The sequence below is a fragment of the Capricornis sumatraensis genome, chromosome 16 (assembly GCF_032405125.1).
Source record: "Capricornis sumatraensis isolate serow.1 chromosome 16, serow.2, whole genome shotgun sequence".
In the NCBI taxonomy this organism is placed as follows: domain Eukaryota; kingdom Metazoa; phylum Chordata; class Mammalia; order Artiodactyla; family Bovidae; genus Capricornis; species Capricornis sumatraensis.
In genome coordinates this window covers 29,735,814-29,760,161 of record NC_091084.1, presented here as the reverse complement: position 1 = coordinate 29,760,161, position 24,348 = coordinate 29,735,814, and the positions used below count along the sequence as shown (strand labels likewise).

At 39.1% G+C, this 24,348-nt stretch overlaps 2 protein-coding genes across 3 annotated transcripts in view; one reads left to right on the top strand and one right to left on the bottom strand.

Moving 5' to 3' along the window:
- Window positions 1-4,189: 4,189 nt before the first annotated feature.
- The window catches only part of PAFAH1B2 (platelet activating factor acetylhydrolase 1b catalytic subunit 2), a 29,365-nt gene continuing 9,206 nt past the window's right edge, over window positions 4,190-24,348 (bottom strand). Inside the window, exons 2-6 of one of the 2 annotated variants that reach the window (XM_068988397.1) lie at window positions 22,499-22,586; window positions 13,977-14,066; window positions 13,082-13,198; window positions 11,742-11,879; window positions 4,190-7,894 (exon numbers count right to left, since the gene is read on the bottom strand). In XM_068988397.1, coding sequence (XP_068844498.1) covers window positions 7,616-7,894; window positions 11,742-11,879; window positions 13,082-13,198; window positions 13,977-14,066; window positions 22,499-22,579 — 705 coding nt within the window. In that variant the 5' untranslated portion in view covers window positions 22,580-22,586 and the 3' untranslated portion in view covers window positions 4,190-7,615. The remainder of the gene's footprint in view (window positions 7,895-11,741; window positions 11,880-13,081; window positions 13,199-13,976; window positions 14,067-22,498; window positions 22,587-24,348) is intronic. The other variant, XM_068988398.1, reaches the window with a different exon arrangement.
- On the top strand, window positions 21,252-22,045 carry LOC138092694 (cytochrome c). Its single transcript, XM_068988769.1, has one exon. It carries the CDS (start codon window positions 21,269-21,271, stop codon window positions 21,584-21,586), a length of 318 nt encoding a protein of 105 aa, XP_068844870.1. The 5' UTR covers window positions 21,252-21,268; the 3' UTR covers window positions 21,587-22,045.

Genomic DNA, 24,348 nt, shown 5'->3' with positions numbered 1-24,348 from the left:
CCTCTAAATTCCTTACCCCTGCATTGCCCCCTTTTCTTCTCCCCATTAATAACCATTAATTTGTTCTCTATATCTGTAAGTCTGTTTTTACTTTTTGTTATATTCACGAGTTGTATTTTTTAGATTTCACATATAAGTAATATACAATATTCATCTTTCTCTGACTTAATTCACTCTAAGTGAATTAGTGAATAATACTCTCCAAGTCCATCCATATTGCTGCAAATGGCAAAATTTCATTCCTTTTTTATGGCCGAGTGGTATTTCATTGTATATATAATACCACATCTTCTTTATCTATTCATTTGTTGCTTCCATATCTTGGCAACTGTAAATGATGCTGCTATGAATATTGGAGTCCATATATCTTTTCACAATTCCATCTAGCTATAATCAAACAACTCCAGAAAATGTCTCAAGATTTATTGTAATAAGTATATACTGCCTCTTTCTGGTTTTGTTGTTCTTAAGTGAATTTATTTATCATTAGCTAGAATAATGTCTATTGTTTCTTACAAGCAGCAGCAAGATACTATTGAAATAACAGGAAATGAAGTCAAAAGATTTATATTCCAGTTTTAATTCTGGCTGTTACTGGTTTGATGATCATGAAGAAATCACTCAATCTCCTATTCATTCATTCAGTGCCTAATTTGTACTAGTCACTAACCTAGGTGCTGTGAACACAAAGATACTTAAAACACATTTTCTGTTCATAAGGAATTCATATCTAGCAGTGTAGAAAAGTGGGAAATGCAATGATAAAAGATTTATAAAACGTATTATGAGGATTCAGAGATGAGACACATAATACAGATGGGAGCTGGAAATAGAAGAGATCAGATACATTACAGGAATCTCAGGGATTTTTAGAAGATGAGTAGGAGCTAGCCGGAAGCTTTCCTAGTGGCTCAGCAGTCAAGAATCTGCCTGCCAATGCAGGAGATGCAGGTTTGATTCCTGGGTCAGGAAGATCCCCTGGAGGAGGAATGGCAACCCCCTCTAGTATGCTTGCCTGGAAAATCCCATGGGCAAAGGAGCCTTCCTGGTGGGCTACAGTCCATGGGGTTGTAAAGAGCCAGACATGATTTAGCAGCTAAACCACAAGGAGCTAGCTTAGCAAAAGGGGCAGGAGCATATTCCAGACAGAGGGTCTCAACTTTGGGCAAAGGCATGGACTCAAAGTTCAATGCTATTGACATAAAAGTTCAAAGTGGTGGGAGGACATGAACAGAAGAGGACCAGGTCATGAAGCACATTGGATGTTACATTTAATAACTGGGACTATCAGTGCTTATCAAAGAATATGCTGCAGTACACTGATGTGCCATTTACTTTTGACAGGGGTGCTGTCAAAGCTTTATCAGTGTATAAAATGTTTTTTTGATACATAATTTTTGATGTGATTAGTTAAGCTAAAATAAGCCAGCAAATAGAGGCAAAACATAAAATGAGATCAAAGACAGACTATGTGTTTAGCAAACCTTTAAGGGCTTTGTGGCTATGTAGCTGGACTTCCCTGGTGGCACAGGGGGTAAGAATCCACCTGTCAATGCAACGAATGCAGATTCAATCCCTGTTCTGGGAAGACCCCACAGCTGTGGAGCAATTAACCCCACGTACCACAACTGAGTCTGCGCTCTAGTGCCCGAGAGCCACAACTACTGAGCCCCGAGATGCAACTGTGAGAGCCTCCGCGCCTAGAGCCTGTGCTCTGCAACGACAGACGCTATCGCGATGAGAAGACCGTACGGCAACAAAGAGTAGCCCCGCTCACCACGACCACAGAGGACCCAGCGTGGCCAAAAATAAACAAACAAATACACGGCTCAGTGGTTAAGAAATCTGCCTGCTGAAGCAGGCGACAAGGATTCCCAGGGTCGGGAAGATCCCACATGCCTTGAGCAAGCAGCTATGCCGTGGCTGGAGGGAAACAAGGATGGATTCCCTTGCTGACTCCTTTCCCAAGCAGATGCTGGTGAGGGAGCTTCCCCTTCCCCCACACTACCCTCTCCCCCACTTCTGGGCCACTGAAGAGGTTCAGTGGGGGTAGTTTTGATACAATCAACAAAGCCTCAGGCCTCCAGTGGCTTTCATTGCTGTGATTTAAGAGGAACCTGTAAGCAACTCACAAGGTAGTGCCTCTGGGGGGTGGGTGGAGAGGACCGTGGTTTGATGGGGGAGACCAAGGAGAAAAAAACACCTCAGCTTAGTATCTCTAATCCCTTTACTGGAGTAAATCATTTCAATGTCGTAGCCTCACCGTGGTTAGAAGTGACAAAGTGAATGTTACAAAAAACAGATAAACTTTTAGTTGCTGAGAAACATATTGGCTCATCAGTTTGCTGTGATCATCGCTGGCATGGTTGGTTGGGGCCCTTTAAAGCTGAGTGACCCGTTCTGGTCACACAGCTCTGAAGAGGGAGTGCCTGCGGAGGCAAGTGTGATAAAGAATTGTGTCCACGCCGTCACTCAGCAGCCACCGTTAGACTGAGGCCATTCATCCAGTCAGGTGAGGTGGGCCACAGCATACACCCACGCTACACCAGCTCAACAGTGCACTTCAAGGGAGGCGGCTGTGCCTTCTGGTCTCACATGAACTCTCATTCTGTATCTTGACCTGCAATTGTGGTCCCCACCCGTATCCCTCAGCATGTGGAAGCTGGCAACTCCTACTGTATCACTTATTAAAACAATGTTTTGTGGGGGCCATGCTGGGCAGCATGTGAGATCTTACCTCCCCAACCAGGGGTGAACCTGGGCCCTCTCCAATGGAAGCACGATGTCTTAACCACTGGACCACCGGGAAACTCCTCATCATGCTGCCAGTTATTACTGGCTGTACTTCACTTTTGCATGCTTTAGAATTTTTCGTGAATTTGTTTATTGGCCGTGCTGGGTCTAAGTTGCTGTGAGAGGGCTACTCTCCGGTTGTGCTTCTCATTGTGCTGGCTTCTCTTGTGGAACGTGGGCTCCAGGGCACCTGAGCTTTTGTAGTTGCGGCCCTCAGGTACTAGAGCACAGGCTCAGTAGTTGTGGCACACGGGCCTAGCTGCCTCAAGGCATGAGAGATCTTCCTGACCCTGGGAATGTGTGTCCCCTGCATTGGCAGGCAGACTCTTAGCCACTGGACCACAAGGGAAGGCCTCCTGTAGATTTTTCCAAGAAGAGTTATTTATTGGCTGTGTTGGGTCTTCGTTGCCACGCCCGAGTTTTCTCTAGTTTGGGCAAGTGCGGCACAAGGGCGTCACGTCGTGGTGGTTTCTCTTGTTGCGGAGCACAGGCTCTAAGGCTAGTGGGCTTCAGCAGGCACATGGGCTCAGCTGGCTCTAGTCCTCAACGTGGTCTCGGTAGTGGAGGGGCACAGGTTTAGCAGCTTTGAGGCATGTGGGATCTTCCTGGACCAGGGATCGAACCAGTGTCCCCTGCATTACAAGGCAGATTCTTAACCACTGGACCATCAGGGACACCTTTCTTTAGATTTTAAATCTTTTTTCACTTAATTCCTCCAGGTAATATCCTCCTGCTAACCTGAACTTCCTGACATGTTCATACAGTAGCCAGGTGGGCCACCTTCGTGTGTCCCACTATAAATGCTTAGCTCTATAAACACAATTTAAATCTACTGCTGGTTTTTAAGGTGGGAAACAAGATAGCCAGGGAATGCACTTAAAACAAATTTTAATAATTTTGTGGCACACAGAGAATGGAATCAAAAAGGAGTATAACTGGTTGCAGAAAGACTGACTGAAGCTGTTGCTTGCCTTGCTGCAGGTGAGCAGACTGTCCCCCCAGGACTCTCAACTGAAAGGAAACTAGCAATCTATCTGTCATGAACTGTCAATCGGAATCTAAAGCTAAAAAGATACCCAAGGTTGAATGAGTAATCCGAGGGCAAGGACTTTGAAGTCAGGCAAAGTGGGGTTCAAAGCCCAGCCCAACCACTTAGATGACTCATCTCTGACAGGACAGAAAACTCCCCAGGCCAAACAGTAAAGTGGGAATGCACCCACCTAAAGTGCTTAGGTGGTTAATATATGGGAAATATTATCTTGAATCTTTTTTCCCTAGATGACACATAAACTCAGAATAGTCCAATTAATTTGAAATACTTAAGTTTAAGCTGGGGGCAACAGTAAAGAAATATGCCAAAGTGTAAAAAAGAAAAACTGGTGATTATTAGTGTGAAGAATGGAGAAACAGTGGAAGCTGGGGCAGTTAACCTGAATAAAATTCTAAGACTGAAATTAGGAAAAAGCATCAAGAGGTCAATTTAATAATTTTTAGAGTTAATTGTTTTTAACTACCAGATAGTACTAACAAATCTGAAACATTTTATTTGACAGTTATTTCCATTTATCTACTTAAAGGTTCCTTCTATCTGCTCATCCCACCCTGCTGACCATTCTACACCCCCAAGGAGATCCGTGATGAGGGTCAGCCTAGAACATTCAGTTCCACAGAAAACAGACGACGACAAGTATCTAATTGCTTGTGATTAGGGAAAAAAACCCATCTCTTCTTCTTGCCACTGGAATTCAAGCTATGATAAAGGAGACAGAAAGACAGTGAGTTCGAGTGAAATGTTTACATTTATATTGAAATATGCACTAAAACAGAATGAGTTCTACTGGTCAATGAAACTTTGCCAAAGCGGAATCACAAAACTTCCGTTGGGGAGGTCCAGTCAGCTAGCAGCAGTGATCCCCAAGCAGGAACACCAAGGAGAAGCCTGGGTGACCCCAACCCCAAAAGCCTCCTTTGAAGAGACTTCAATTCACTTCTCCCACATGCACCCACACAGATTTAGGAGCATAGCCATGCTCCTCATTTTCGTATATCTCTAGTTTCTTTTTTGCTGCAATAAATATAAAATTGGCAATGCTCATACACCACAGCACAGACAATATCTCAGGCTTTAGCATACAGCTGTAAACAGTGACTAGGTTAAACAAATAAAAAAGGAAAACAAAGTTGAACATTACTTGTAAATGACGACAGAGTTCCTAAGAGCAGGATATGAGCTACTTAAGATTTGTTTCGGTGGGTTAAGGTTACTGACACAAAATTCAGCTTTGGACCTATGTCTGGACTTGAGGTGGTAGCCAGTACACTGCCTGTAGCAGTCTAGAAATGCGTGGGGAACAAAACATGACACAGCTCACCTCTGGCAGTACACCTCCAGCCTGCCACAGTCAGGACAGGGCTGCAGAAACCTCCAAAGTGGCGTCACAAGCTGCCGTCTAGCGTAGCAGGAATGGGTGGGCAAAGGAATGGGAATGTGCTGGGAGACCCACAGAAAAACACCTCACTGGCTGCCTGCAAAACTGGCTCCTTAATCACAAGGACAATTAGGATGTTTCACTTGGACGGTTCATTAAACTTCATATATATGTGTGTCTGTGTGTGTATATATATTTTATATATATATATATGAACTCTACAGATTAGGCATTAAGTTCTGTCACTGCAGCAAACTGGGGTGTCAAATGAAAAAAAAACAGATGAACACTTTTTGCCTAAAGCAGTGCAAAGAAAGCTGCAAGAAATGAAAGTGGACTCAGTATCTGCACTGTTAGCAATGGGGCTGACTTTTATTTCAAAGGCTAGTGGTTCAAATACTATTGCTCGAATAGCTCCGGTAAATATAAAATGTAGTAACATCCAAGGTTTATACACAGAAGCAAAGGAGCTGAAGGCCAGCTGACAAAGGGATATGTGACTCTTGGTCAAGAGAGAAGCTAAAAGCACATGCTGCAGGAGTGACCTAACAGGGTTTGGACCGTACCCCCATCTCTGACAACAGAAAAAGACCTGGAGAGGAAACAGTCTTTTCACACATAAAACTGTGGCTTAATTAATTCTCCTTCCTAGAGTTATACCTCAGCTAAGAAAAAAAAAAAAAAAAAAAAAATCTGTCCTGAAAAACTCAAGAGCCTGGGCTACTAAAAATAAGAAGGAAAATTTAATATACTAAACAAGTTTAGTAAACATCACATATATTTTCAGTTGTTAATGAAGACATGATACATTCAAAAGTTTTTTTTTAAGACCAAAAAAAAAAAAAGACTCCACAAAATACCTAGAAAAAGCCTTGACGAGAAAAAAAAAAAAATCTGCCCAAGTTCTATCCCTTTCAATCAGATGCGGCTCTTAGCACAAACCACAAATACCCCCTCCAACACACAACAGCAATATCATGTACCTTGCAAGCCAAGTATGAAACATACGCCTTAGTTACTGAACTTGAATGTTAAGCTGAATCTCTGCAGAGCCCATCTGGATGGGTTACTTCAATATCCACCTGGTCCAGTTTAAAGTATTTGTTTGTAGATCCAGTTTGTATATATTCCATTGGTATACGAAGTAATAGACCACCTGCTCCTATTATTTTTTAAACGGCAGTTCTTGTAGCTCATCAAACCATTAAGATTACAAAGAGCTCTCTTGAAAGAAATTCACAGATGAACATATATTAAGGAGAAATCCTTAAGGTTACACAAACTTTTTTTAACTAAAATAGGGGGGATCAAGTAGAATGTTTATTCTGAAGAGCAGTTTCACTGTTTCCCCATGAGAAGAGGCCAAATTTTTCTGGACTGATAATTTAAAAACTAAGCCAAGAAAAAAAGCCAGGTCTTGTGGAGTTGGAAACAGAGTTCCAATTTTTTCCCCCTAAAAGGAAAACTGTTAACAGGTTTTAAGGGAGAAACAAAAACATAACCAATCAGAACTCTGAATATGGACAGCACTACACAGACTCTATAGCACAGAACACCACACAAGAATGAGTTACACATCAGTAATATCATAAGAGTAACTGGCTGGGACTTACACTTCCAGCAACAGAGCTCCTAGGTTAAAAATGTGTTAAAAGTTTGTAATGTCAACAAGGACCCCCCCAAAAAGAGAGGGGATGAGGGAGAATAGAGGAAAGGCTGCATGCATGGGTCTATTACAGACATGATATTCAGCAGCATAAAAATAATACCCTCAACAGAGCCCCCCAAATGGGGCCAAACCTATTTTTCACTGCTAAGCATGGGAAGGATTAAGAGTGGAACAAATTCACTAGTGACTATAGCATCTCCCATATTTGAATGACAAGCACGTTCAATCTGATGCTATATGTTGCTACAACATTGAGAATATGTATGAGTAAAGCAAAATAAAAAAGACTAAATAATGAACTTTAACAACTGGAAAAACATCTGTTTTAAAGCCAAGTAGGTGTGACTCTAATCATTATTATATATGACATAATCCATACAAAGAAAGGCCAAGCATCTTCATTTTGTTCAGTACTTAGGCTTGATGTTTTCCTAGGAAAAACAGTGATAATTCAAAGACTGTATCACACATATAACTAAAAAGTCCCCTTCTGGTTTCAAATGAATTTAAACAACCATCTTCCTTGGCTAATTTTTCTCCTGTGTAAAACAAACCTTCTATGTACAGGACCAGTTTAAATCCCTCCTCCCCTTCAAACACTAGATAGGAACATTCAGGAACATTCGACAATGCAAAGTGCCTTAAGAAAGAGAAGGATTCTGTAGTGCCAGTGATAGAACTGATCTGAGGAGGCTGGGATGCTAGGAACACTGATGGGAGCCAGTCAGGCAATGGTGGTTTGTTTTTCCTCAGGTGTTTCCTCCAACAACTGCATGATCAGTTCATGGAGGGGTTTGCAGATCTTTGCATAGCCACCCCCTGTGAGATGCAGAAAATCAAACATGTCGTGGCAGGAGATGGCACCGTCCGAGTGCACGAAGCCCCCGTCTGTGTCCAGGAGCTGAACGTTGGCGAGCTTCGGCAGGGAGACCTTGAGGAGCTGGTTCACCTTGGCATTCTTTTGCCTCAAGGGGTTGGGCTTCTCACCTCGAGGTAACAAACCCTGGGGAAGAGCAGAGAAGAATATGAGAAGATGCACTGTTTTTCTCTACTTACTTGTGATTTCAAATATCCCTGGGACTCTCCATTTAGCATTTTTTATACCTTTGATTTCTGAAACACTGGACTAGGCCCATCTTAATGAAAGTTCTCTGACTATTCCTGCTTGGTTTCTTTCCAGGTTCCTCCTCCTCCTCCTGTCCCTTAATTACTGGTATTCCTCAGGGTCTTGTCCTTGGGCCAGTATTCTTCCCATTCTACACACTTTAGCCCAGATCACTTCCATAGCTTCAGAACTCTGACTGAACATCCAGGTATAGAACCAAACTTGAATGTCTCTCAGGCACTCCTAACTCAACATGTCCAAAAACCATTTATCATCTCCCCTAGACTACGTTCCTCCCACATTCTCTATGGCAACTGTTCTTTCAACATCCCTGAGTCTCTCATCCCATAAACCTTGTCTACTTATTGTTAAATCACTCAGCTTTTACATCCTAAATATTTTTCCAATCCATTCTTTTTTTCTGATTATAAACAACATTGTTATTTTCACTACTCATCTCAATTAATGTAAAAATCTCCTGACTGACCATCCTCCCTTCAGTAATATCTTTCCTTCAATTCATTCTCCAAACAGTCCGCCATATAGTTAGAATATCTGGCTCAAACACACATCTATTCATCAATGCCACCTGAAACCTCCCTAGTACACATAAGAAACAGAGTTGGAACAGGTGCTGTCTTGATGAATCAGAGCCACGTACTATCTGGCAGTACGAAGAGAGATGTGGCAGGTACAAGATGAGTTTGGAATATCCTGAATGACAGAAAGTAAAGAAGTATCCCTCCCAAAATGATGGGGCACGGTCACAAGCATACAGCAGCCAGGTAAAAGGGACTTCCAAATGGCCAAATCTAAGATAATTTGAAGTGTGCTCTAAGTATAAAACATGTACCAGATTTCAAATGTTTAGTACTCTCCCAAGATATATACATTAGGGAACTCTGCTCAATGTTATGTGGCAGCCTGGATGGAAGGAGAGTTTAGGGGAGAGTGGATACAAGTATATGCGTGGCTGAGTTTCTTCGGTGTTCACCTGAAACTATCATAACATTGTTAATCGGCTATACTCCAATACAAAACAAAAAGTTCAAAACAATAAACGAAACAGAGATGTATCCTAACTACGTTTTAAACTTACTTGTTAATGATCTAATATATTTTTCAGCTAAATCAGGTGTCTGTCCTTCTCCTATAGTAAATAAAAGCTGGCTCTTATATGCAAGAGAAGGTTTTATCATCTCAAACTAGAAATGGCCTTTACAGACAACTGATCCTATTATAAGACTGTCAGAAATCCCCAACCAACCTTTTAGCTGGTTTACAGCTCATGATGCCACAACAGCAAGTTGTTATTTAGGCAAAAATGTTGCCACTTGTTTCTCCTACTGGGTTTGATAAGAGGTCTTATTTCATAAAAATGGGTTTTCCGTAGGCATTCTACTAAAAGAACAAGAAAAGTTTTATGCCCAAAGGAAGTACTTACTCATGTCTACTTTAAATTTTTTCAGCAAAACATTGGGCTTTTATTTTCAATTTGCTGTGTGATGATACAGTTCCAAAGAGAGCTACACAACTATGAATATGATACACCAATATCTCCTTCTATCCCTGTTAAGTGCAAATGAGGTCAACCCTAAATCCTAGTTTATATGACAGTCAAAAGTGCAAGGTTCTACATCTAACAGTTAACAAAAAGCAGCCCTCACTGTTGGCACATCAAAACTTGGCTGAGATATAATGAGCGACTAGGAAGGATGGTCAGCGACCAACAAACAAATACGCTGTTCTGACTTTCAGAGAATGTCACAGCAGTTAAAGCCATAAAAATGTTAAGCTGCAAAAGCAGAGCGCCATGCCTACTGGGACTGTCAAGCAAGGATGAGAAAAGTAAGGTATATTTTGTGGAACATTTTCCTTAATAAATATGTATCAAGGGTACACCATGTGATCTGTGATTTTTCTCTGTAGTAAGTGGTAATTGCTAATGTTAAAGGAGACAAAAAATTACAATCCTAATTCCTTTACCATGTAATAATGATTTTAAATTCATTTCCTTTTCTAATTTGCGTATTCACTTTCAAGCAATTCCAAATATAATATACATTGTTTAGTATTCAACTTTTTGCTTAAATAATACTGTAAATTTTGTATGCACACAGACCTTGTAATTGTCACATGATTAGTGCTATTATATTCAATGACTTGTATAATCATTCTCCCATGGGGTTGATTATTTAGGTTATTTCCAATGTTTTAGTATTGTAGATAACACCACTGTGTGTCAAACTCAAAAGCCTGGCTGAAACAATATTTAAGGAGGATTTATTTAGCAACATTCAGGCAACAAGTATGTCCTAAGCAACTACAATGTACCAGCCACTGTACTTCAGAGATGGGACTCTTAACCACAATGTAATCCTTTCTGGAATAAGGCAGGATCTAAACAAGGAAGTTAATTAAATACCATGTAATAAAAAAACAAGACCTGGCTCCCCAGAACTCTGTTATAATATCCAAACTCCTAACATGGGAACTGTGGCCTCTTTCTCCGAACTACCCCAGACCTGAACTTTATTCCATGATAACCTTCAATTCTTCCAGTACATTCCTTCACTCACCCAACAAACACACACATGACGAAGTCTTTGATCATTTCCTTCCTTTCTTCCTCCCTCCTCCTCCTCTCTTTCTTCTCTGTAATACTTTCTCTTCTTTCATTTCTCCGTTTGTCTGGAGACCAGTGAATTTTTAAAAAATTTTTTTAAACTCAGATGTCAACTTTTACATATTTATCCTGCTATGTCCATCCACCAGCTCCTTGAGAGGGACTACATCTTACTCATCTCTAAATGCTCAGGGCCTAGGAGAGTGCCTCGTACATAGTGATTCTCACACTTTTTTTGAACAAATCAATACCTTAATAACACTTATCTCATTAAAAAACTGAATCTATACCAGATTTCTCAAAAACATGTTTTTAGCTGGCTAAGAATGTCTTACAGGTAAACTTTAACACTGAAACAGACAGCTGTTTACCCCTGAGATCATAAAGACAATGCTTTTAATTCTACAGAGGGTAGCATTTCCTGATGGGGTAAGGTTATGAAGCACAGATTTTCTTCCTGATGGAATCTCTGACATATTAAAGAATTCAGAGATCCTGATAAATACACCACCTTTACTATATTAACAATGGAATAAAACAACAGATCTAGGCTAATCTAAACCCAGCTCTAATGAAAAGAGAATTCAGGGGACTTCCCTGGTGGTCCAGACTAAGACTCCATGCTCCTGATGCAGGGGTCCTGGGTTTGATCCCTGGTGAGGAAATTAGATCCCACATGCTTGCAACTTATCAAAAAAAAAAGAGATCCCTCATGCTGCAACAAAGATCAAAGATCCTGAATCCCGTAACTAAGATTCCATGCAATCAAATAAAGAAACAGTAATAAAAAAAGAGAACCCAGGACTAGAAAAAATGTCATACGCATTTAAAAAATTATCAGAAGACCAGAAGACTTAAAGGGAAGAAAAAAAAAACTAAGACTACCTTAGGCAACAAAGAGGACTTATAATTCTAAATAAGGATGAGCAAAAAAAAGATAATCCCCACAGCTGATTCTAGGAAATGATGAGACCCATAAGACAATGGCACGTATCAGACAAGAGCTTCTCAGGGGCATTATAAGCTGCTTCCAACCTGAAGATTCTTTATATTCATGAATGATCCCGTTTCTAAAAAGACACCTCATCTTTACTTTAAGATATTGAGGTCTCCACCCACCCAAAGACCACATACCAATACGATGATTTTGGCCTGTGGCTGCCTTGTGTTGATGAGCTGTACGATGGCCTCGATTCCACCTGCCACTTCCTCTGCTGTGTTTTCATGGTTGTTTGTTCCTACCCAGACAACAATGACCTGTAATTGAGGGAAGGAAGAAAAGATACCCAGGCATAAAGCAATGTCCACTAGTTAGCTGAAAATCTTATTTCAAAAATCAAAGAAGGAAAGATGAACTGCTCAAATGGTTAACTTCAACAGGGCAGGCATATTAAAACAGTAATGTAGGCCTCATATATATTAATATCAGGATAAATTCCAAACAGAGCAACACTTAAGTGGTAAAGCTGTGCTAGGAAGAGACGGGAAATTTTTACCATTGTGGAGTTGGTAGTTAATTTCTTAAAATCCAGAAACTATACAAAAAAATAAGTATTTCTGCTTTAACAAAATTTTCTACATGGTGACTATTATCCGTAGACGTACATCTTACTACGTAACCCAACAAAGTAACTTCCACCCAGCACCAAAGGAATATGCGTGAGTTCTTCTATTAGAAAGGCAACGACAAAGTACTTTCTACTACAGAAACTGTTGTCAGTGCCTCAGTTTTGTTCTTTTTGTTGTTTGGGGTTGGAAAAACTTATATGCAGCATGCCAACTCAGGACACTGATAATTTGATAAGGCACTGGGTACATGTTTGTGCTGAACATTTGTTCACATCTGTTTCAAATTTCCTTTAGAAGAACTTGGAGGCCGTGATTACCAATCTGTTTGTGTGTTAAATGAATCCAAAATTACTTCCTCGAGTGAATTACAGCCCTGCTCCAATGGCCCACCTCTGAGCACTTTCCTCCCCTTACTGCTTCGGGTCCACAGAACAGCAAACCTCATTAGCATCAAATGTCTTCCAACAGCAGATGAAGATAATTGTAACAATAACAATTTCAAGTATGAGCCAAAAAAGCAATACACTGATCCGTAATTAAGCATGTATTTGGAATGTTCTTAATGATAAAATCATCTATCTTAAAAAGGCATGAAGCTAAGAACAACAATGAAATAATGGTTTAAAGAAGCAATTGAAAAAAAAGTTTAACCACCTAACTTTTTAATTTATTTGGCTGAGCCAGGTCTTAGTTGTGACATGTGGGATCTAGCTCCCTGACTAGGGATCAAACTCATGCCCCCTGCTTTGGGACCATGAAATCTTAGCCACTGGACCACCAGGGAAGTCTCAGAAGCAATTTTTCTTAAAAGCTACCAGTTTCTGACAATTTAACTCTCTGCAAAAGACTTAAGGTGTTTTTTTTTTTTTTAAAAAAAAGCTTCATTTCACCTTAGGTTTAATATTCTCCAGTTCTCCATTCTTTAGTCTCCATAAAACATGTCTTGTTGTATCTCCCCCAATTCCAAAATTCAGTGCATGAAGTGGGGAAAAAAGCTCTCGCCATATCTAAAAAGAGAAAAATTCATTTATTTAAGCTAAAAGTATTGGGAAATAAAATCCCTCAACTGCAATGTATTGTGAGGCATTTGAAATAACAGCTTCCTTTTTCTGTATTCAAATATTAACACCCCAAGTGGTATGCTCTCAACTGCGGAAAGCGCTTTGTAACTCAGTTCTCAGTGCAGCATTAGGCCTCAGCTCAAGACCTGAGTCTCAACGCAGAGGTTGTGACCATTTAAAGAGGTACCAACATTTATAATTAAGCAGTCAACTCAATAAATTCATCTTTCCCTTTTTTAAATCATTTAAAAGAAATGAGGTGAAGTAGAAACATGAGATGAAAAAACTTAAGAGTGCTAAACACAAAAAGAAACCTACCTTTTCTTTTAAATTTCCCTTGGAAGAATGCCTAAACAGATTCAAAAGTTCACCCCAAAAATACATAAAATTTTAAAATGGTAAAGCACAAATAATAAGAATTGAGAATCACAGCTAGGACAAACAAAAACGAGCAAATACAAGCAAAGAAATAGTAAAATGCAAGAATTCAAAGTCATGACTAGGACAAATATAATGTGAGGCTTCTTGGAAGCCAATGGAAAAAGGGGAGTGTACTAATAAATAATGCTACATTTCCAGTCTCGTGCTTGATGGCACCAAGAATCCCGTCAAGTAGGTCTCATCTCCCTTCTAACTCTGGATTAGAGTGGAATGGATGCCAGTCTGCTGCTGACGGATGTGCTGACATCAGCAGCCAAGGACCACCCGCGCCCCTTCACTTTACCTCGCATTGCTGCAGCAACTGTACCATGGAGTCCCCCACAAACAGGACATCCGGCTCTTTGTCTTTGCAGTCCAGGACAAATCTGTTGTGCTGGTGTGAAGAAGAAAGAACAATCAGAAGCTGGCATTTCTTTCCCAGTGAGATTTCTTGGCTTAGTCAGAACAGTTGTCTGACCAGTTACTCTGTTATTAAACATTCTCTTTGGTCTGTCCGTAAAGCTGATTCCTCTCATCTGCGATTAACTGCTGGATCCTACTGAACTGATCATTCTCATGTGCTCAAGAAAACTGGAACACTACAGAAACTGGAAGAGAAAAACGCATTCCCTTTTTATTTTTTCTTAATAAAGCTTATCTTTTCCTCCAACTCTTATGAAGAACACTTCACACATATGAAAAGCTGAAGTAACACAATGACTACTTGTACACACTCCACCTACATTCAACATTTTCCCATATTTGCTTTATCTCTGTGTGTTTGCTGAAACACTGATTCTTCACCTTTAAATATTCCACATGCTAGGACTTCCCTGGTGGTCCAGTGGTTAAGAATCTGTGCTCCCAATGCAGAGGGTCCAGGTTCCATTTCTGTTCATGGAACTAGATTCCACATGCTGCAACTAAGAGCTCACATGCCACAGTGATGACTGAAGAACCCACACGCCACAACCAAGACCTGGCGCAGCTAAATACATTAAAAAATATATATATATATTTCACAAGCATCTCCTAAGCATAAGGGTAGTCTACTATAAAGTCACAGAACCACTATCAATACATCTAAGAAAATGAACAATAATCCCACAACTAATATTCAATCTTTACAACGGTTCCAAGAATTGGATAAAGTATTTTATATGTATCTATTTTTTAAACTAGGATCCAATCAAAAGGCATGCATTTTATTAGAATGATTTTAATATGGTCTTTGAAAATGTCTGCTAACCTCTCAAGGTGAGATGTTGGCAAACTAAGAATCAGGCTTTTTCAGTCTAATCCAAGTTTCTAGGCTCGGGTGACCTAGCCCAGGCATGCTTCTCTCTGCTTTTAAGGTAAAAAGATTTTATTCATTGATGTTAAACCAAAGGACATAGCTTAAGTTGTTATACTCATCCCCGAAACAAATTAACACAATGCTTTAGCAGGTCTCTAACCCAGTTCTATAGAAAGGTCCAAATGCGGTTTCTTCTTCTCAATCTCTACATTCAATTCTTCTTCCCCTAGGAGAAGGCAATGGCACCCCACTCCAGTACTCTTGCCTGGAAAATCCCATGGACAGAGGACCTTGGAGGGCTGCAGTCCATGGGGTCACGAAGAGTCAGACATGACTGAGCAACTTCACTTTCACTTTTCACTTTCATGCATTGGAGAAGGAAATGGCAACCCACTCCAGTATTCTTGACTGGAGAATCCCAAATATGGGGGAGTCTGATGGGCTGCCGTCTATGGGGTTGCACAGAGTCGGACACGACTGAAGTGACTTAGCAGTAGCAGTAGTAGGAATTAAGGTGGAGATGCTACTTAAGTATTTCTGCTGATAACACAAGTGGAGATGACACTGTGCTGAAACTGAGATATTCCACTGCGACTGGTGAAAATACAAAAACATCTCTGGAAATAATTTGACAATTAAGACATCTCTTCTTAATTGGACAGGATTTAGGATAGCTTTTTCTTTTTTCTTGTGTAGATGATTTTTTTTTTGCATATGTGTATAGGTTCATGTCTTGTGTAAACAATTTTTTTAAAAATATATGTTGCCAAGGCAAGCACTTTAAAGTGGTTTTTTTTTTTGGCTGTGCAGTGTGGTGGGATCTTAGATCCCCAACCAGTGTTCAATCATTTTTTAAAATGTACTATTATTTCAATAGTGTTTTTAAACTTTAGGGATAAGATAAGCAAGAATAAAACTTCAATTTCACTGAGTAGTGCTCTTTCACATCATGTCATCTCTCTGTGGGTACTCAGGTATCAACTACTACTCAATACCAACAAAACAGCTCATGTTTAAAGAATATCATGGAATTTAAGCTCTGCTGTTCTGTTTCAGTCCTTTACATTTTCTTTTTAAATACTTGCAATGACCTTCGAAAAACAGAAAAGATCAAAGCAAAATACCTATAGCCAGACCATCTTAACCAGTACCTATTAATGTTTTGGGGTATCTTTTCTCATCATTTTTTCACACATTCCCCATTCCTCCCCTGCCTTAAAATAGTTGAAACATATGCACATCATCTTCTGGCAACACAGCTTTGAGGACAGAAAAAACCTATGTGCAAATTCTAGCTTAACTACTATCTGGTCAGTGACCTTAAGCAAGTACGTAACCCAAGTCTTCCACATCTGCTGACAATTCTGTTTTAGAGTTGTAAACATGCGAGTTCCATAAAAGGGACCCAGCTTTTTGCTAGCACCCAATAGGCACTCAATAAATAGGGCCATTATAATTGCATATAATATTATATTAAAAACATTTTTCTATGTGGCTACATGATTTCCATAATCATAATTTTTTAAAATTTTTATCACATAAATTAAAAGAAAAATATTCATTTACTTATTTGGCCAGGCCACACAGTTTGTGGGACTTTAGTTTCCCATCAGGGATTGAATCCAGGCCCTTTGCAGTGAGAACATGGAGTCCTAACCACTGAACGGCCAGGGAATTCCCTATAACCATAGTTTCTAACACTACTTAATATCCTACTGACGCATCCAGTGAGACATGCATTTCTTTTTTTTTTAGCTCTTTTCCTAATGAAAGATTTGCCAGGAACCTCCTACTGACTGAGATGAAGAAATTTACATGTGTGGTTTTTTTTTTTACATATTGGTAAGTTTTAGGTCAAAGATGAACACTTTTATGGATCTTGGAGATATTTCCAAATTCTTAACAAAATGGCCACTGGCTGTATCTATACTGACTCCAGCATGTATAAGATCTCATTTTACCACAGTCACACCTGTACTGGTCATTAATATTTCCCTCTCCCTCCTTCTTCTCCTCACTGTTTTAATCTGTGCCTTCTGGAAACAAAAAATTAAACAGTTCTTGTCATGCTCATTGAGATATTTATCTAGTATATCTGAGGATATTTTTACTGATGATACAACAAAAATATCAGTGTGTCATCTGTAATATTTATTGAAAACACTTTTGTCAGTCTGCTGCTAAGCCTTCTTTAGCTGGTTACTGTTTTGATATGATTTGCTATTAAATTTGTCTACAGTCAAGTCTTTTAGTATCACCCCCCCAAAAACACTTTTTATTATGGAAAATGTCAAGCGTACAGGAAAGCAGAGAGGACAATACAGTGGGTCTCCATATATCCATCACCAATTACAGCAATCATCTAACTATGGCCATTATTAATTCAACATTTCAGAAACTACTGCCCCACCTCATTCTCAAGTTACTTTGAAGCAACCAAGGATGGAGCATTTCATGTATAAAAATTTCAATATGTAACTCTTAAAAGATTAGAAAAATTCACTACCAAAATACCAGTTCTACTCTTCTAAAATCAATAGCAATTCTTTAATATCAACAAATAACTAGTGTTCAAACTCAATGTAACAAAATTTTATGTTTTTTAAAATCAGGGTCCAGACAATTTGTCTCCTAAAATCCCTTTTAATGTACAGGTTCCACCTCCCTCAGTCACCACCTTCCAAACTATTTTTTAAGGAATATGACTGTCTGACCTATAGAATCTTAGGTCATAATCTAATCTCCATAGTCTGGACTCTGTTGACTGCATTCCTGTGGTGGTGGTGGACATGTTCATTGGTTCCAGCTACTTCTAAATATGTGGTACTTAAGTCTAGATTAAGGATGGATAGTTTGGCAATACTCCATGAGTATCACTTTAATACTTGTTTTAATCATTATTTTTTAAAAATGTTTTGTTTTGAAATAATTTTAGATCTACAGAAGATCTGCAACGATTGTACAGTATTTGTATATATGCATGGCACATCTGTCAAACATAAGACATTTACATTAGGGAATACTAGCAACCAAAATAAACTGCACTCACACCTCACTAATTTTTCCACTAATGCCCATTTCCTGAATCAATCTGGGATATTACGCTGAATTTAATCTCATATCTTTTTTAGTCTATTCCAATATGGGACAGTCTCTTGATTTTTCCTTTTCTTTCATAAGCTCAACACATTCAGCTGTGCGCAGGTGTTCTGCAGATGGTCCTTCAATTTGGGTCTGATGTCTTCCCATGAATAGACTGAGGTTATGGATTTTTGGGGAATACAATGACAGAAGTAATTGCCCCTGTTTATCATATCAGTGGGTACATGATACCAGCATGACCTACTGCTGGTGATGTGAACACTGATCACTTAGGTAAGGTGGTGTTTGCCAGTTATCTCCACTATCAAGTCACTATTTTCTGTTCCACACTCTGTTGGAAGCAAAACACTAAATTCAGCACCAGTTCCTAGAGGGAAGGGTATCAAAAAATGTGCAGTCGTATGTTAAAGCTACCAAAGTAATTTACAAGGAGACACTAAGCAAATATATTGTTTCTCCTGAAAGCTGTGTCACTAATGTTAGGATTCCTCAGTGGATCTTGCCTACAGTACTGCAGTGTCCTATCCATGGTTTTCTTTTTCCTCCTTCCTTCTATAGTTATTTAAAATATTCTGTAAAGAAGATTTTGCCCTCCTATTTATTCATCCATTCATTTATTTACAGGGAATGGATTAATGAATACTCATTCTTAGTTATAAGCCAATATTATCAATTATTATTTTGCTCAAATTGTCCAGCACTGCAGTTTGGGTGCTCTTTCCGGTCTGCTGCAGGTGGTCAGAGTTAATGTCATCAATGAGAGAAACCAATACTGTGTGCATTCTACGTGCTGCACTGGGGACCCATCACTTCAGCGGTACTTCTACTGGCCACCTTTTTTTCCATCCCCCTTCCCTTTTCTTTCCCGAGCAGTTCCTTGTTTTCTTTCACTGTAAGATGTTCCAGGTCCATCTTTTTATTTTCTTTGCCTCACCTATAAAAATCAATGATTTCTCCAAAGAGCCCTGGTTCCTTTCGCTGGAGAACTGTATTTAAAAGCCAAGATCTAGGTGCACAATATATTTTACTACAAATTAGTCCTTTCATATTATACAAGCTTTTTAAAACAAGTTAAAGTCATGTTCTTCTTTCATTTGACTATCTTTTTTCCCAGTCGGTGCTAATTATTTAACGTCTGCTAAATTTATGCCAGAAACTACACACACAAAAAATAAATAAATAAATCTAGCTTTATTACTATTTTTCAGTAAACTTATAAATGACCTAAGTGCCCATCAATGACAAAATGAACAACCCACTGTCGTATTTTCACATAAAGCGACAAAATACTAAAGAGAAAAAAAAAATGTATCAATTATAGCTATACTTTTAACCTGTATGATATACTGCAGAAAAAACACATTCAGAAAGATACTGAAAGATAAATAGGAAGATACTGTTTACATAGTTTAAAAACATGCAAATATACTAAATTCACTGATTAGAGATTATATATGTAGTATTTAAATACATGAAAAAAATTTAGGATACTGGGGAAGTAGGAAAGAGAAAGAAATGTGATAAAAAATTTAGGATACTGGGGAAGTAGGAAAGAGAAAGAAATGTGATCAATGTGGCATATATGGGGAACACAATTCTTTCAGCAATGCTGTAGATTTTTAGAGTGAGAAGCAAACACACAGATGCTCAGAATATTTCATAATACCTTTTTTTTTTAAAAAAAATTGTATGTATTTATTTGGCTAAACTGGGTCTTAGTTGCAGCATGGGGGATCTAGTTCCCTGACCAGGGGTCAAACCTAAGTCCCCTGCTTTGGGAGCACAAAGTCTTTACTACTGGACCACCAGGGAAGTCCCCATTATACTTTCTGAGAGACATAAACAAATGAGAAAGATTAAGAAAGAACAACCAAGTAATTGATCCATAGAAGAACACTCAAAATAAAAAACTACCACTCCAAATGTAATAGCTAAAGGCTGATTTTTAAGCCCAAGAAGACAAAAACAGAAAGCAAATACAACTATGAAGAGGACAAAAACAATCATGAAATACTAAAGCAGGAAACTCTGCAGACTTCAAATCATATAGAACTTGTTAGTTCAAAAGGTAATATGGTTCAAAACAGATAAAGTGATAACACTTTATTAAAAGTAAGCTACAAATACTGCAAAAGAAAAAAGTGCTGAAAAAAACCCAGTGGGACAAAAAAAAAGGGGAAAAAAAACCCGAAAACAAAATAATAGGACATATTAAGAAGGCAACGGCACCAGAGATTGAAGGGATTCCCACTTGCTAAACCTGGGACAACCTGACTCTCAAAATTACAGTGGATTATAACCCACTTGAATAAAGTAGGAACCTGCGAATCTACAACAAATTAGGACTGGTTTAGGGCAACACTATTTTAACCAAGTGATCGAAGTCAGTACCACCAATGAGACAAACCAATGTCAAAATGCCTTCTATGTGATGCACGGAAGACTACTTCCCTGATAATTCCTGCCAAAAATGTATAATCTGAACCCTGATTACGAGAAAAGAAGACAAACTCAAATTGAGGGACACACCACAAAATAAACAGCCTATACAAATGGTCAAGTCATGAAAAACAAAGGCTAAGAAATGTTTCTGATTAAAGGAGAATAAAGAGATATATGACAACAAAACGCAATGTGCGATCCAAGACTGGGAAGAAAACTGACATAAACAACAGACAACTGAAGAAATCTGAATATGGGCTCTGCATTAGGTTAACAGTATGGTGGTTTAGTCGCTAAGTCATGTTCGACTCTTACAACCCCATGGACTATAGCCCGCCAGGCTCCTCTGTCCATGGGATTCTCCAGGCAAGAATATTGTAGTGGGTTGCTATTTCCTTCTCCAGAGGTAAGAGTATCCTGTCACTGTAAAATTTCCTGATTTTAATAACCATACTGCAGTTATGTGAGAGAATGTTCTTTTTCTTAGAAAACACTCAAATATTTAAGGGTAAAGGAGCATCATGAAGACTGCAACACAGTTTCAAATGATTGAGAAAAAATATTAAGTTGGTAAATAGTATAAACAGATACAGACAGAATAATTATGCAGATACAGCAAAATGTTAACTAACAAGTGGCAAATCTAGATGAAGGATATAAGAAGTTCTTTCTAAACTGTTTGTAGATAGAAAGCGGGACGTTCGGCTTGTGAGCGGGAACTTCTCAGTCGCACACAGAAAAAGAACGATTTTAAAATGGGTGATGTTGAAAAGGGCAAGAAGATTTTTGTTCAGAAGTGTGCCCAGTGCCATACTGTGGAAAAGGGAGGGAAGCACAAGACTGGGCCAAACCTCCATGGTCTGTTTGGACGAAAGACAGGTCAGGCTGCTGGATTCTCTTACACAGATGCCAACAAAAACAAAGGTATCACCTGGGGAGAGGAGACGCTGATGGAGTACTTGGAGAATCCCAAGAAGTACATCCCTGGAACCAAGATGATCTTTGCTGGCATTAAGAAGAAGGGAGAGAGGGAGGACTTGATAGCTTATCTCAAAAAAGCTACCAATGAGTAATAGTTGGCCACTGCCTTATTTATTATGAAACAGAAGTGTCTCATGACTTTTTATGTGTACCATATTTAAATTGATCTCATACACTAGAATTCAGATCATGAATGGCTGATGGAATAATTCTGTTGGACAGTCCTGATTTAAATAAGATTGGTCTGTGGCTAAACAAATATGGTCAGCTTTTTTAATTTTGATAGTAATTCTGGTTCAACAAGTACTGTCACTTTTCCCATTCTAAAGAGATGATTGAACTTGAATAAGGAATATGAAACTTTTTAGGGAGATGGTGCATTCCTTCTCAAAACCTGTAAGAGATTGGTTTTATATTTAGATTTCTATAACTGGTTATATTAATATATTTAAATACTGAAAAGGTCCCTTCACTGTCTCATAAAACAGAGGAGGATTCACACGTGTTTCAAGTTGTGTTCATTAGCCTGTTAAGGCAAGGATTGAAAATACACTGACAAAGTCCACTTTAACTGTTTGGTTTTATAAACTATGCCAATTTAATTAAAATTCTCTATCTAAAATTTAGCCTTTTACTTAATGAAAGGCATTTTAGTGTGGTTTATGTATAGCATCAAATAAAGAGTATTTAGCACCTCAAAAAAAAAAAAAACTGTTTGTAATACTTGTTGCATACTTATGAACTTACTTTGAAATTTAAAAAAGTTTAAAGAAAATAGAAACCTCGCTATCTACTAAAATTAACAAAGGGCAATGAACATGCTTTAAAATATTCCTCAGTTCCAACATCACATGGTGATTAGAATGATATCTCTAACATAAAATTTTTATTTACAGTAATCAGTTCTTGTTGACCATTAAAAACACCCTTTCGTAGCTTTGGTCAAGGCTCTAAAAATGGAAGAGACTCGCCCTTGTGAATACTAACACGTGCACCTCCTTTACCTGAGACATCCATCTGTCGTCTCCTTGAACATCTTCTGCTGCATGTGGAATGGCTGCTGGGTTTGAGTCTCCTTGGCTCATTCTACACCTGAGGGAAAAAAGGTCTATGTCATGTTTTGTTCACTGACAGGAATGTCTGTTACCGCTTACTTAAATATCACATGTCAGGTTTTATACAAGAATTATATAAATTTCATTGTGGTTTTGCCTAGAAACGATGCAACTGGAGTTTATTTCCAGCAGATGAGTTCCAGGACATGACTGCACAAGTTCCATAAATATTCCAGCACTACTAGACTTCCAGACAGATTTGAATACCATTCAGGAACAGTGCATTACACTTTAAAAGTCTGCTCCAAGTATATACTTTACACTTACATTCACTTTTCATGAATACATGTTATTGTAACAACCAAATGATGAGGAGTTAAACTCTTATGGTTCAAAGATATCTTACATAAATATATTAGATATCTATATTATTATAGATATGTAATAACATATCTATATCAGTTCAGTTGCTCAGTCGTGTCCAACTCTTTGCGACCCCATGAACTGCAGCACGCCAGGCCTCCCTGTCCATCACCAACTCCCAGAGTTCATCCAAACCCATGTCCATTGAATCGGTGATGCCATCCAACCATCTCATCCTCTGTCATCCCCTTCTCCTCCTGCCCTCAATCCCTCCCAGCATCAGAGTCTTTTCCAATGAGTCAACTCTTAGCATGAGGTGGCCAAAGTACTGGAGTTTCAGCTTCAGCATCAGTCCTTCCAATGAACACCAAGGCCTGATCTTCTTTAGGATGGACTGCTTGGATCTCCTTGCAATCCAAGGGACTCTCAAGAGTCTTCTCCAACACCACCATTCAAAACCATCAATTCTTCCGCAATCAGCATTTTAACAGTCCAACTTTCACATCCATACATGACCACAGGAAAAACCATAGCCTTGACTAGATGGACCTTTGTTGACAAAGCAACGTCTCTGCTTTTGAATATGCTGTCTAAGTTGGTCATAACTTTCCTTCCAAGGAGTAAGCGTCTTTTAATTGTATGGCTGCAATCACCATCTGCAGTGATTTTGGAGCCCCGAAAAATAAAGACAGCCACTGTTTCCACTGTTTCCCCATCTATCTGCCATGAAATGATGGCCACAGATGCCATGATGTTAGTTTTCTGAATGTTGAGATTTAAGCCAACTTTTTCACTCTCCTCTTTCACTTTCATCACGAGTTCCTCTTCATTTTCTGCCATAAGGGTGGTGTCATCTGCATATCTGAGGTTGTTGATATTTCTCCCAGCAATCTTGATTCCAGCTTGTGCTTCTTCCAGCCCAGCGTTTCTCATGATGTACTCTGCATAGAAGTTAAATAAGCAGGGTGACAATATACAGCCTTGACGTCCTCCTTTTCCTATTTGGAACCAGTCTGTTGTTCCATGTCCAGTTCTAACTGTTGCTTCTTGACCTGCATATAGGTTTCTCAAGAGGCAGGTCAGGTGGTCTGGTATTCTCATCTCTTTAAGAATTTTCCACAGTTTATTGTGATCCACACAAAGGCTTTGGCAGAGTCAAGAAAGCAGAAATAGATGTCTTTCTGGAACTCTCTTGCTTTTCCATGATCCAGCGGACGTTGGCAATTTGATCTCTGATTCCTCTGCCTTTTCTAAAACCAGCTTGAACATCTGGAAGTTCACGGTTCACGTATTGCTGAAGCCTGGCTTGGAGAATTCTGAGCGTTACTTTACTAGCATGTGAGATGAGTGCAATTGTGTGGTAGTTTGAGCATTCTTTGGCATTGCCTTTCTTTGGGACTGGAATGAAAATTGATCTTTTCCAGTCCTATGGCCAC

Coding starts and splice junctions, on each gene's coding strand:
- LOC138092694 (XM_068988769.1), top strand. CDS start 21,269: ATGGGTGATGTTGAAAAGGGCAAGAAGATTTTTGTTCAGAAGTGTGCC.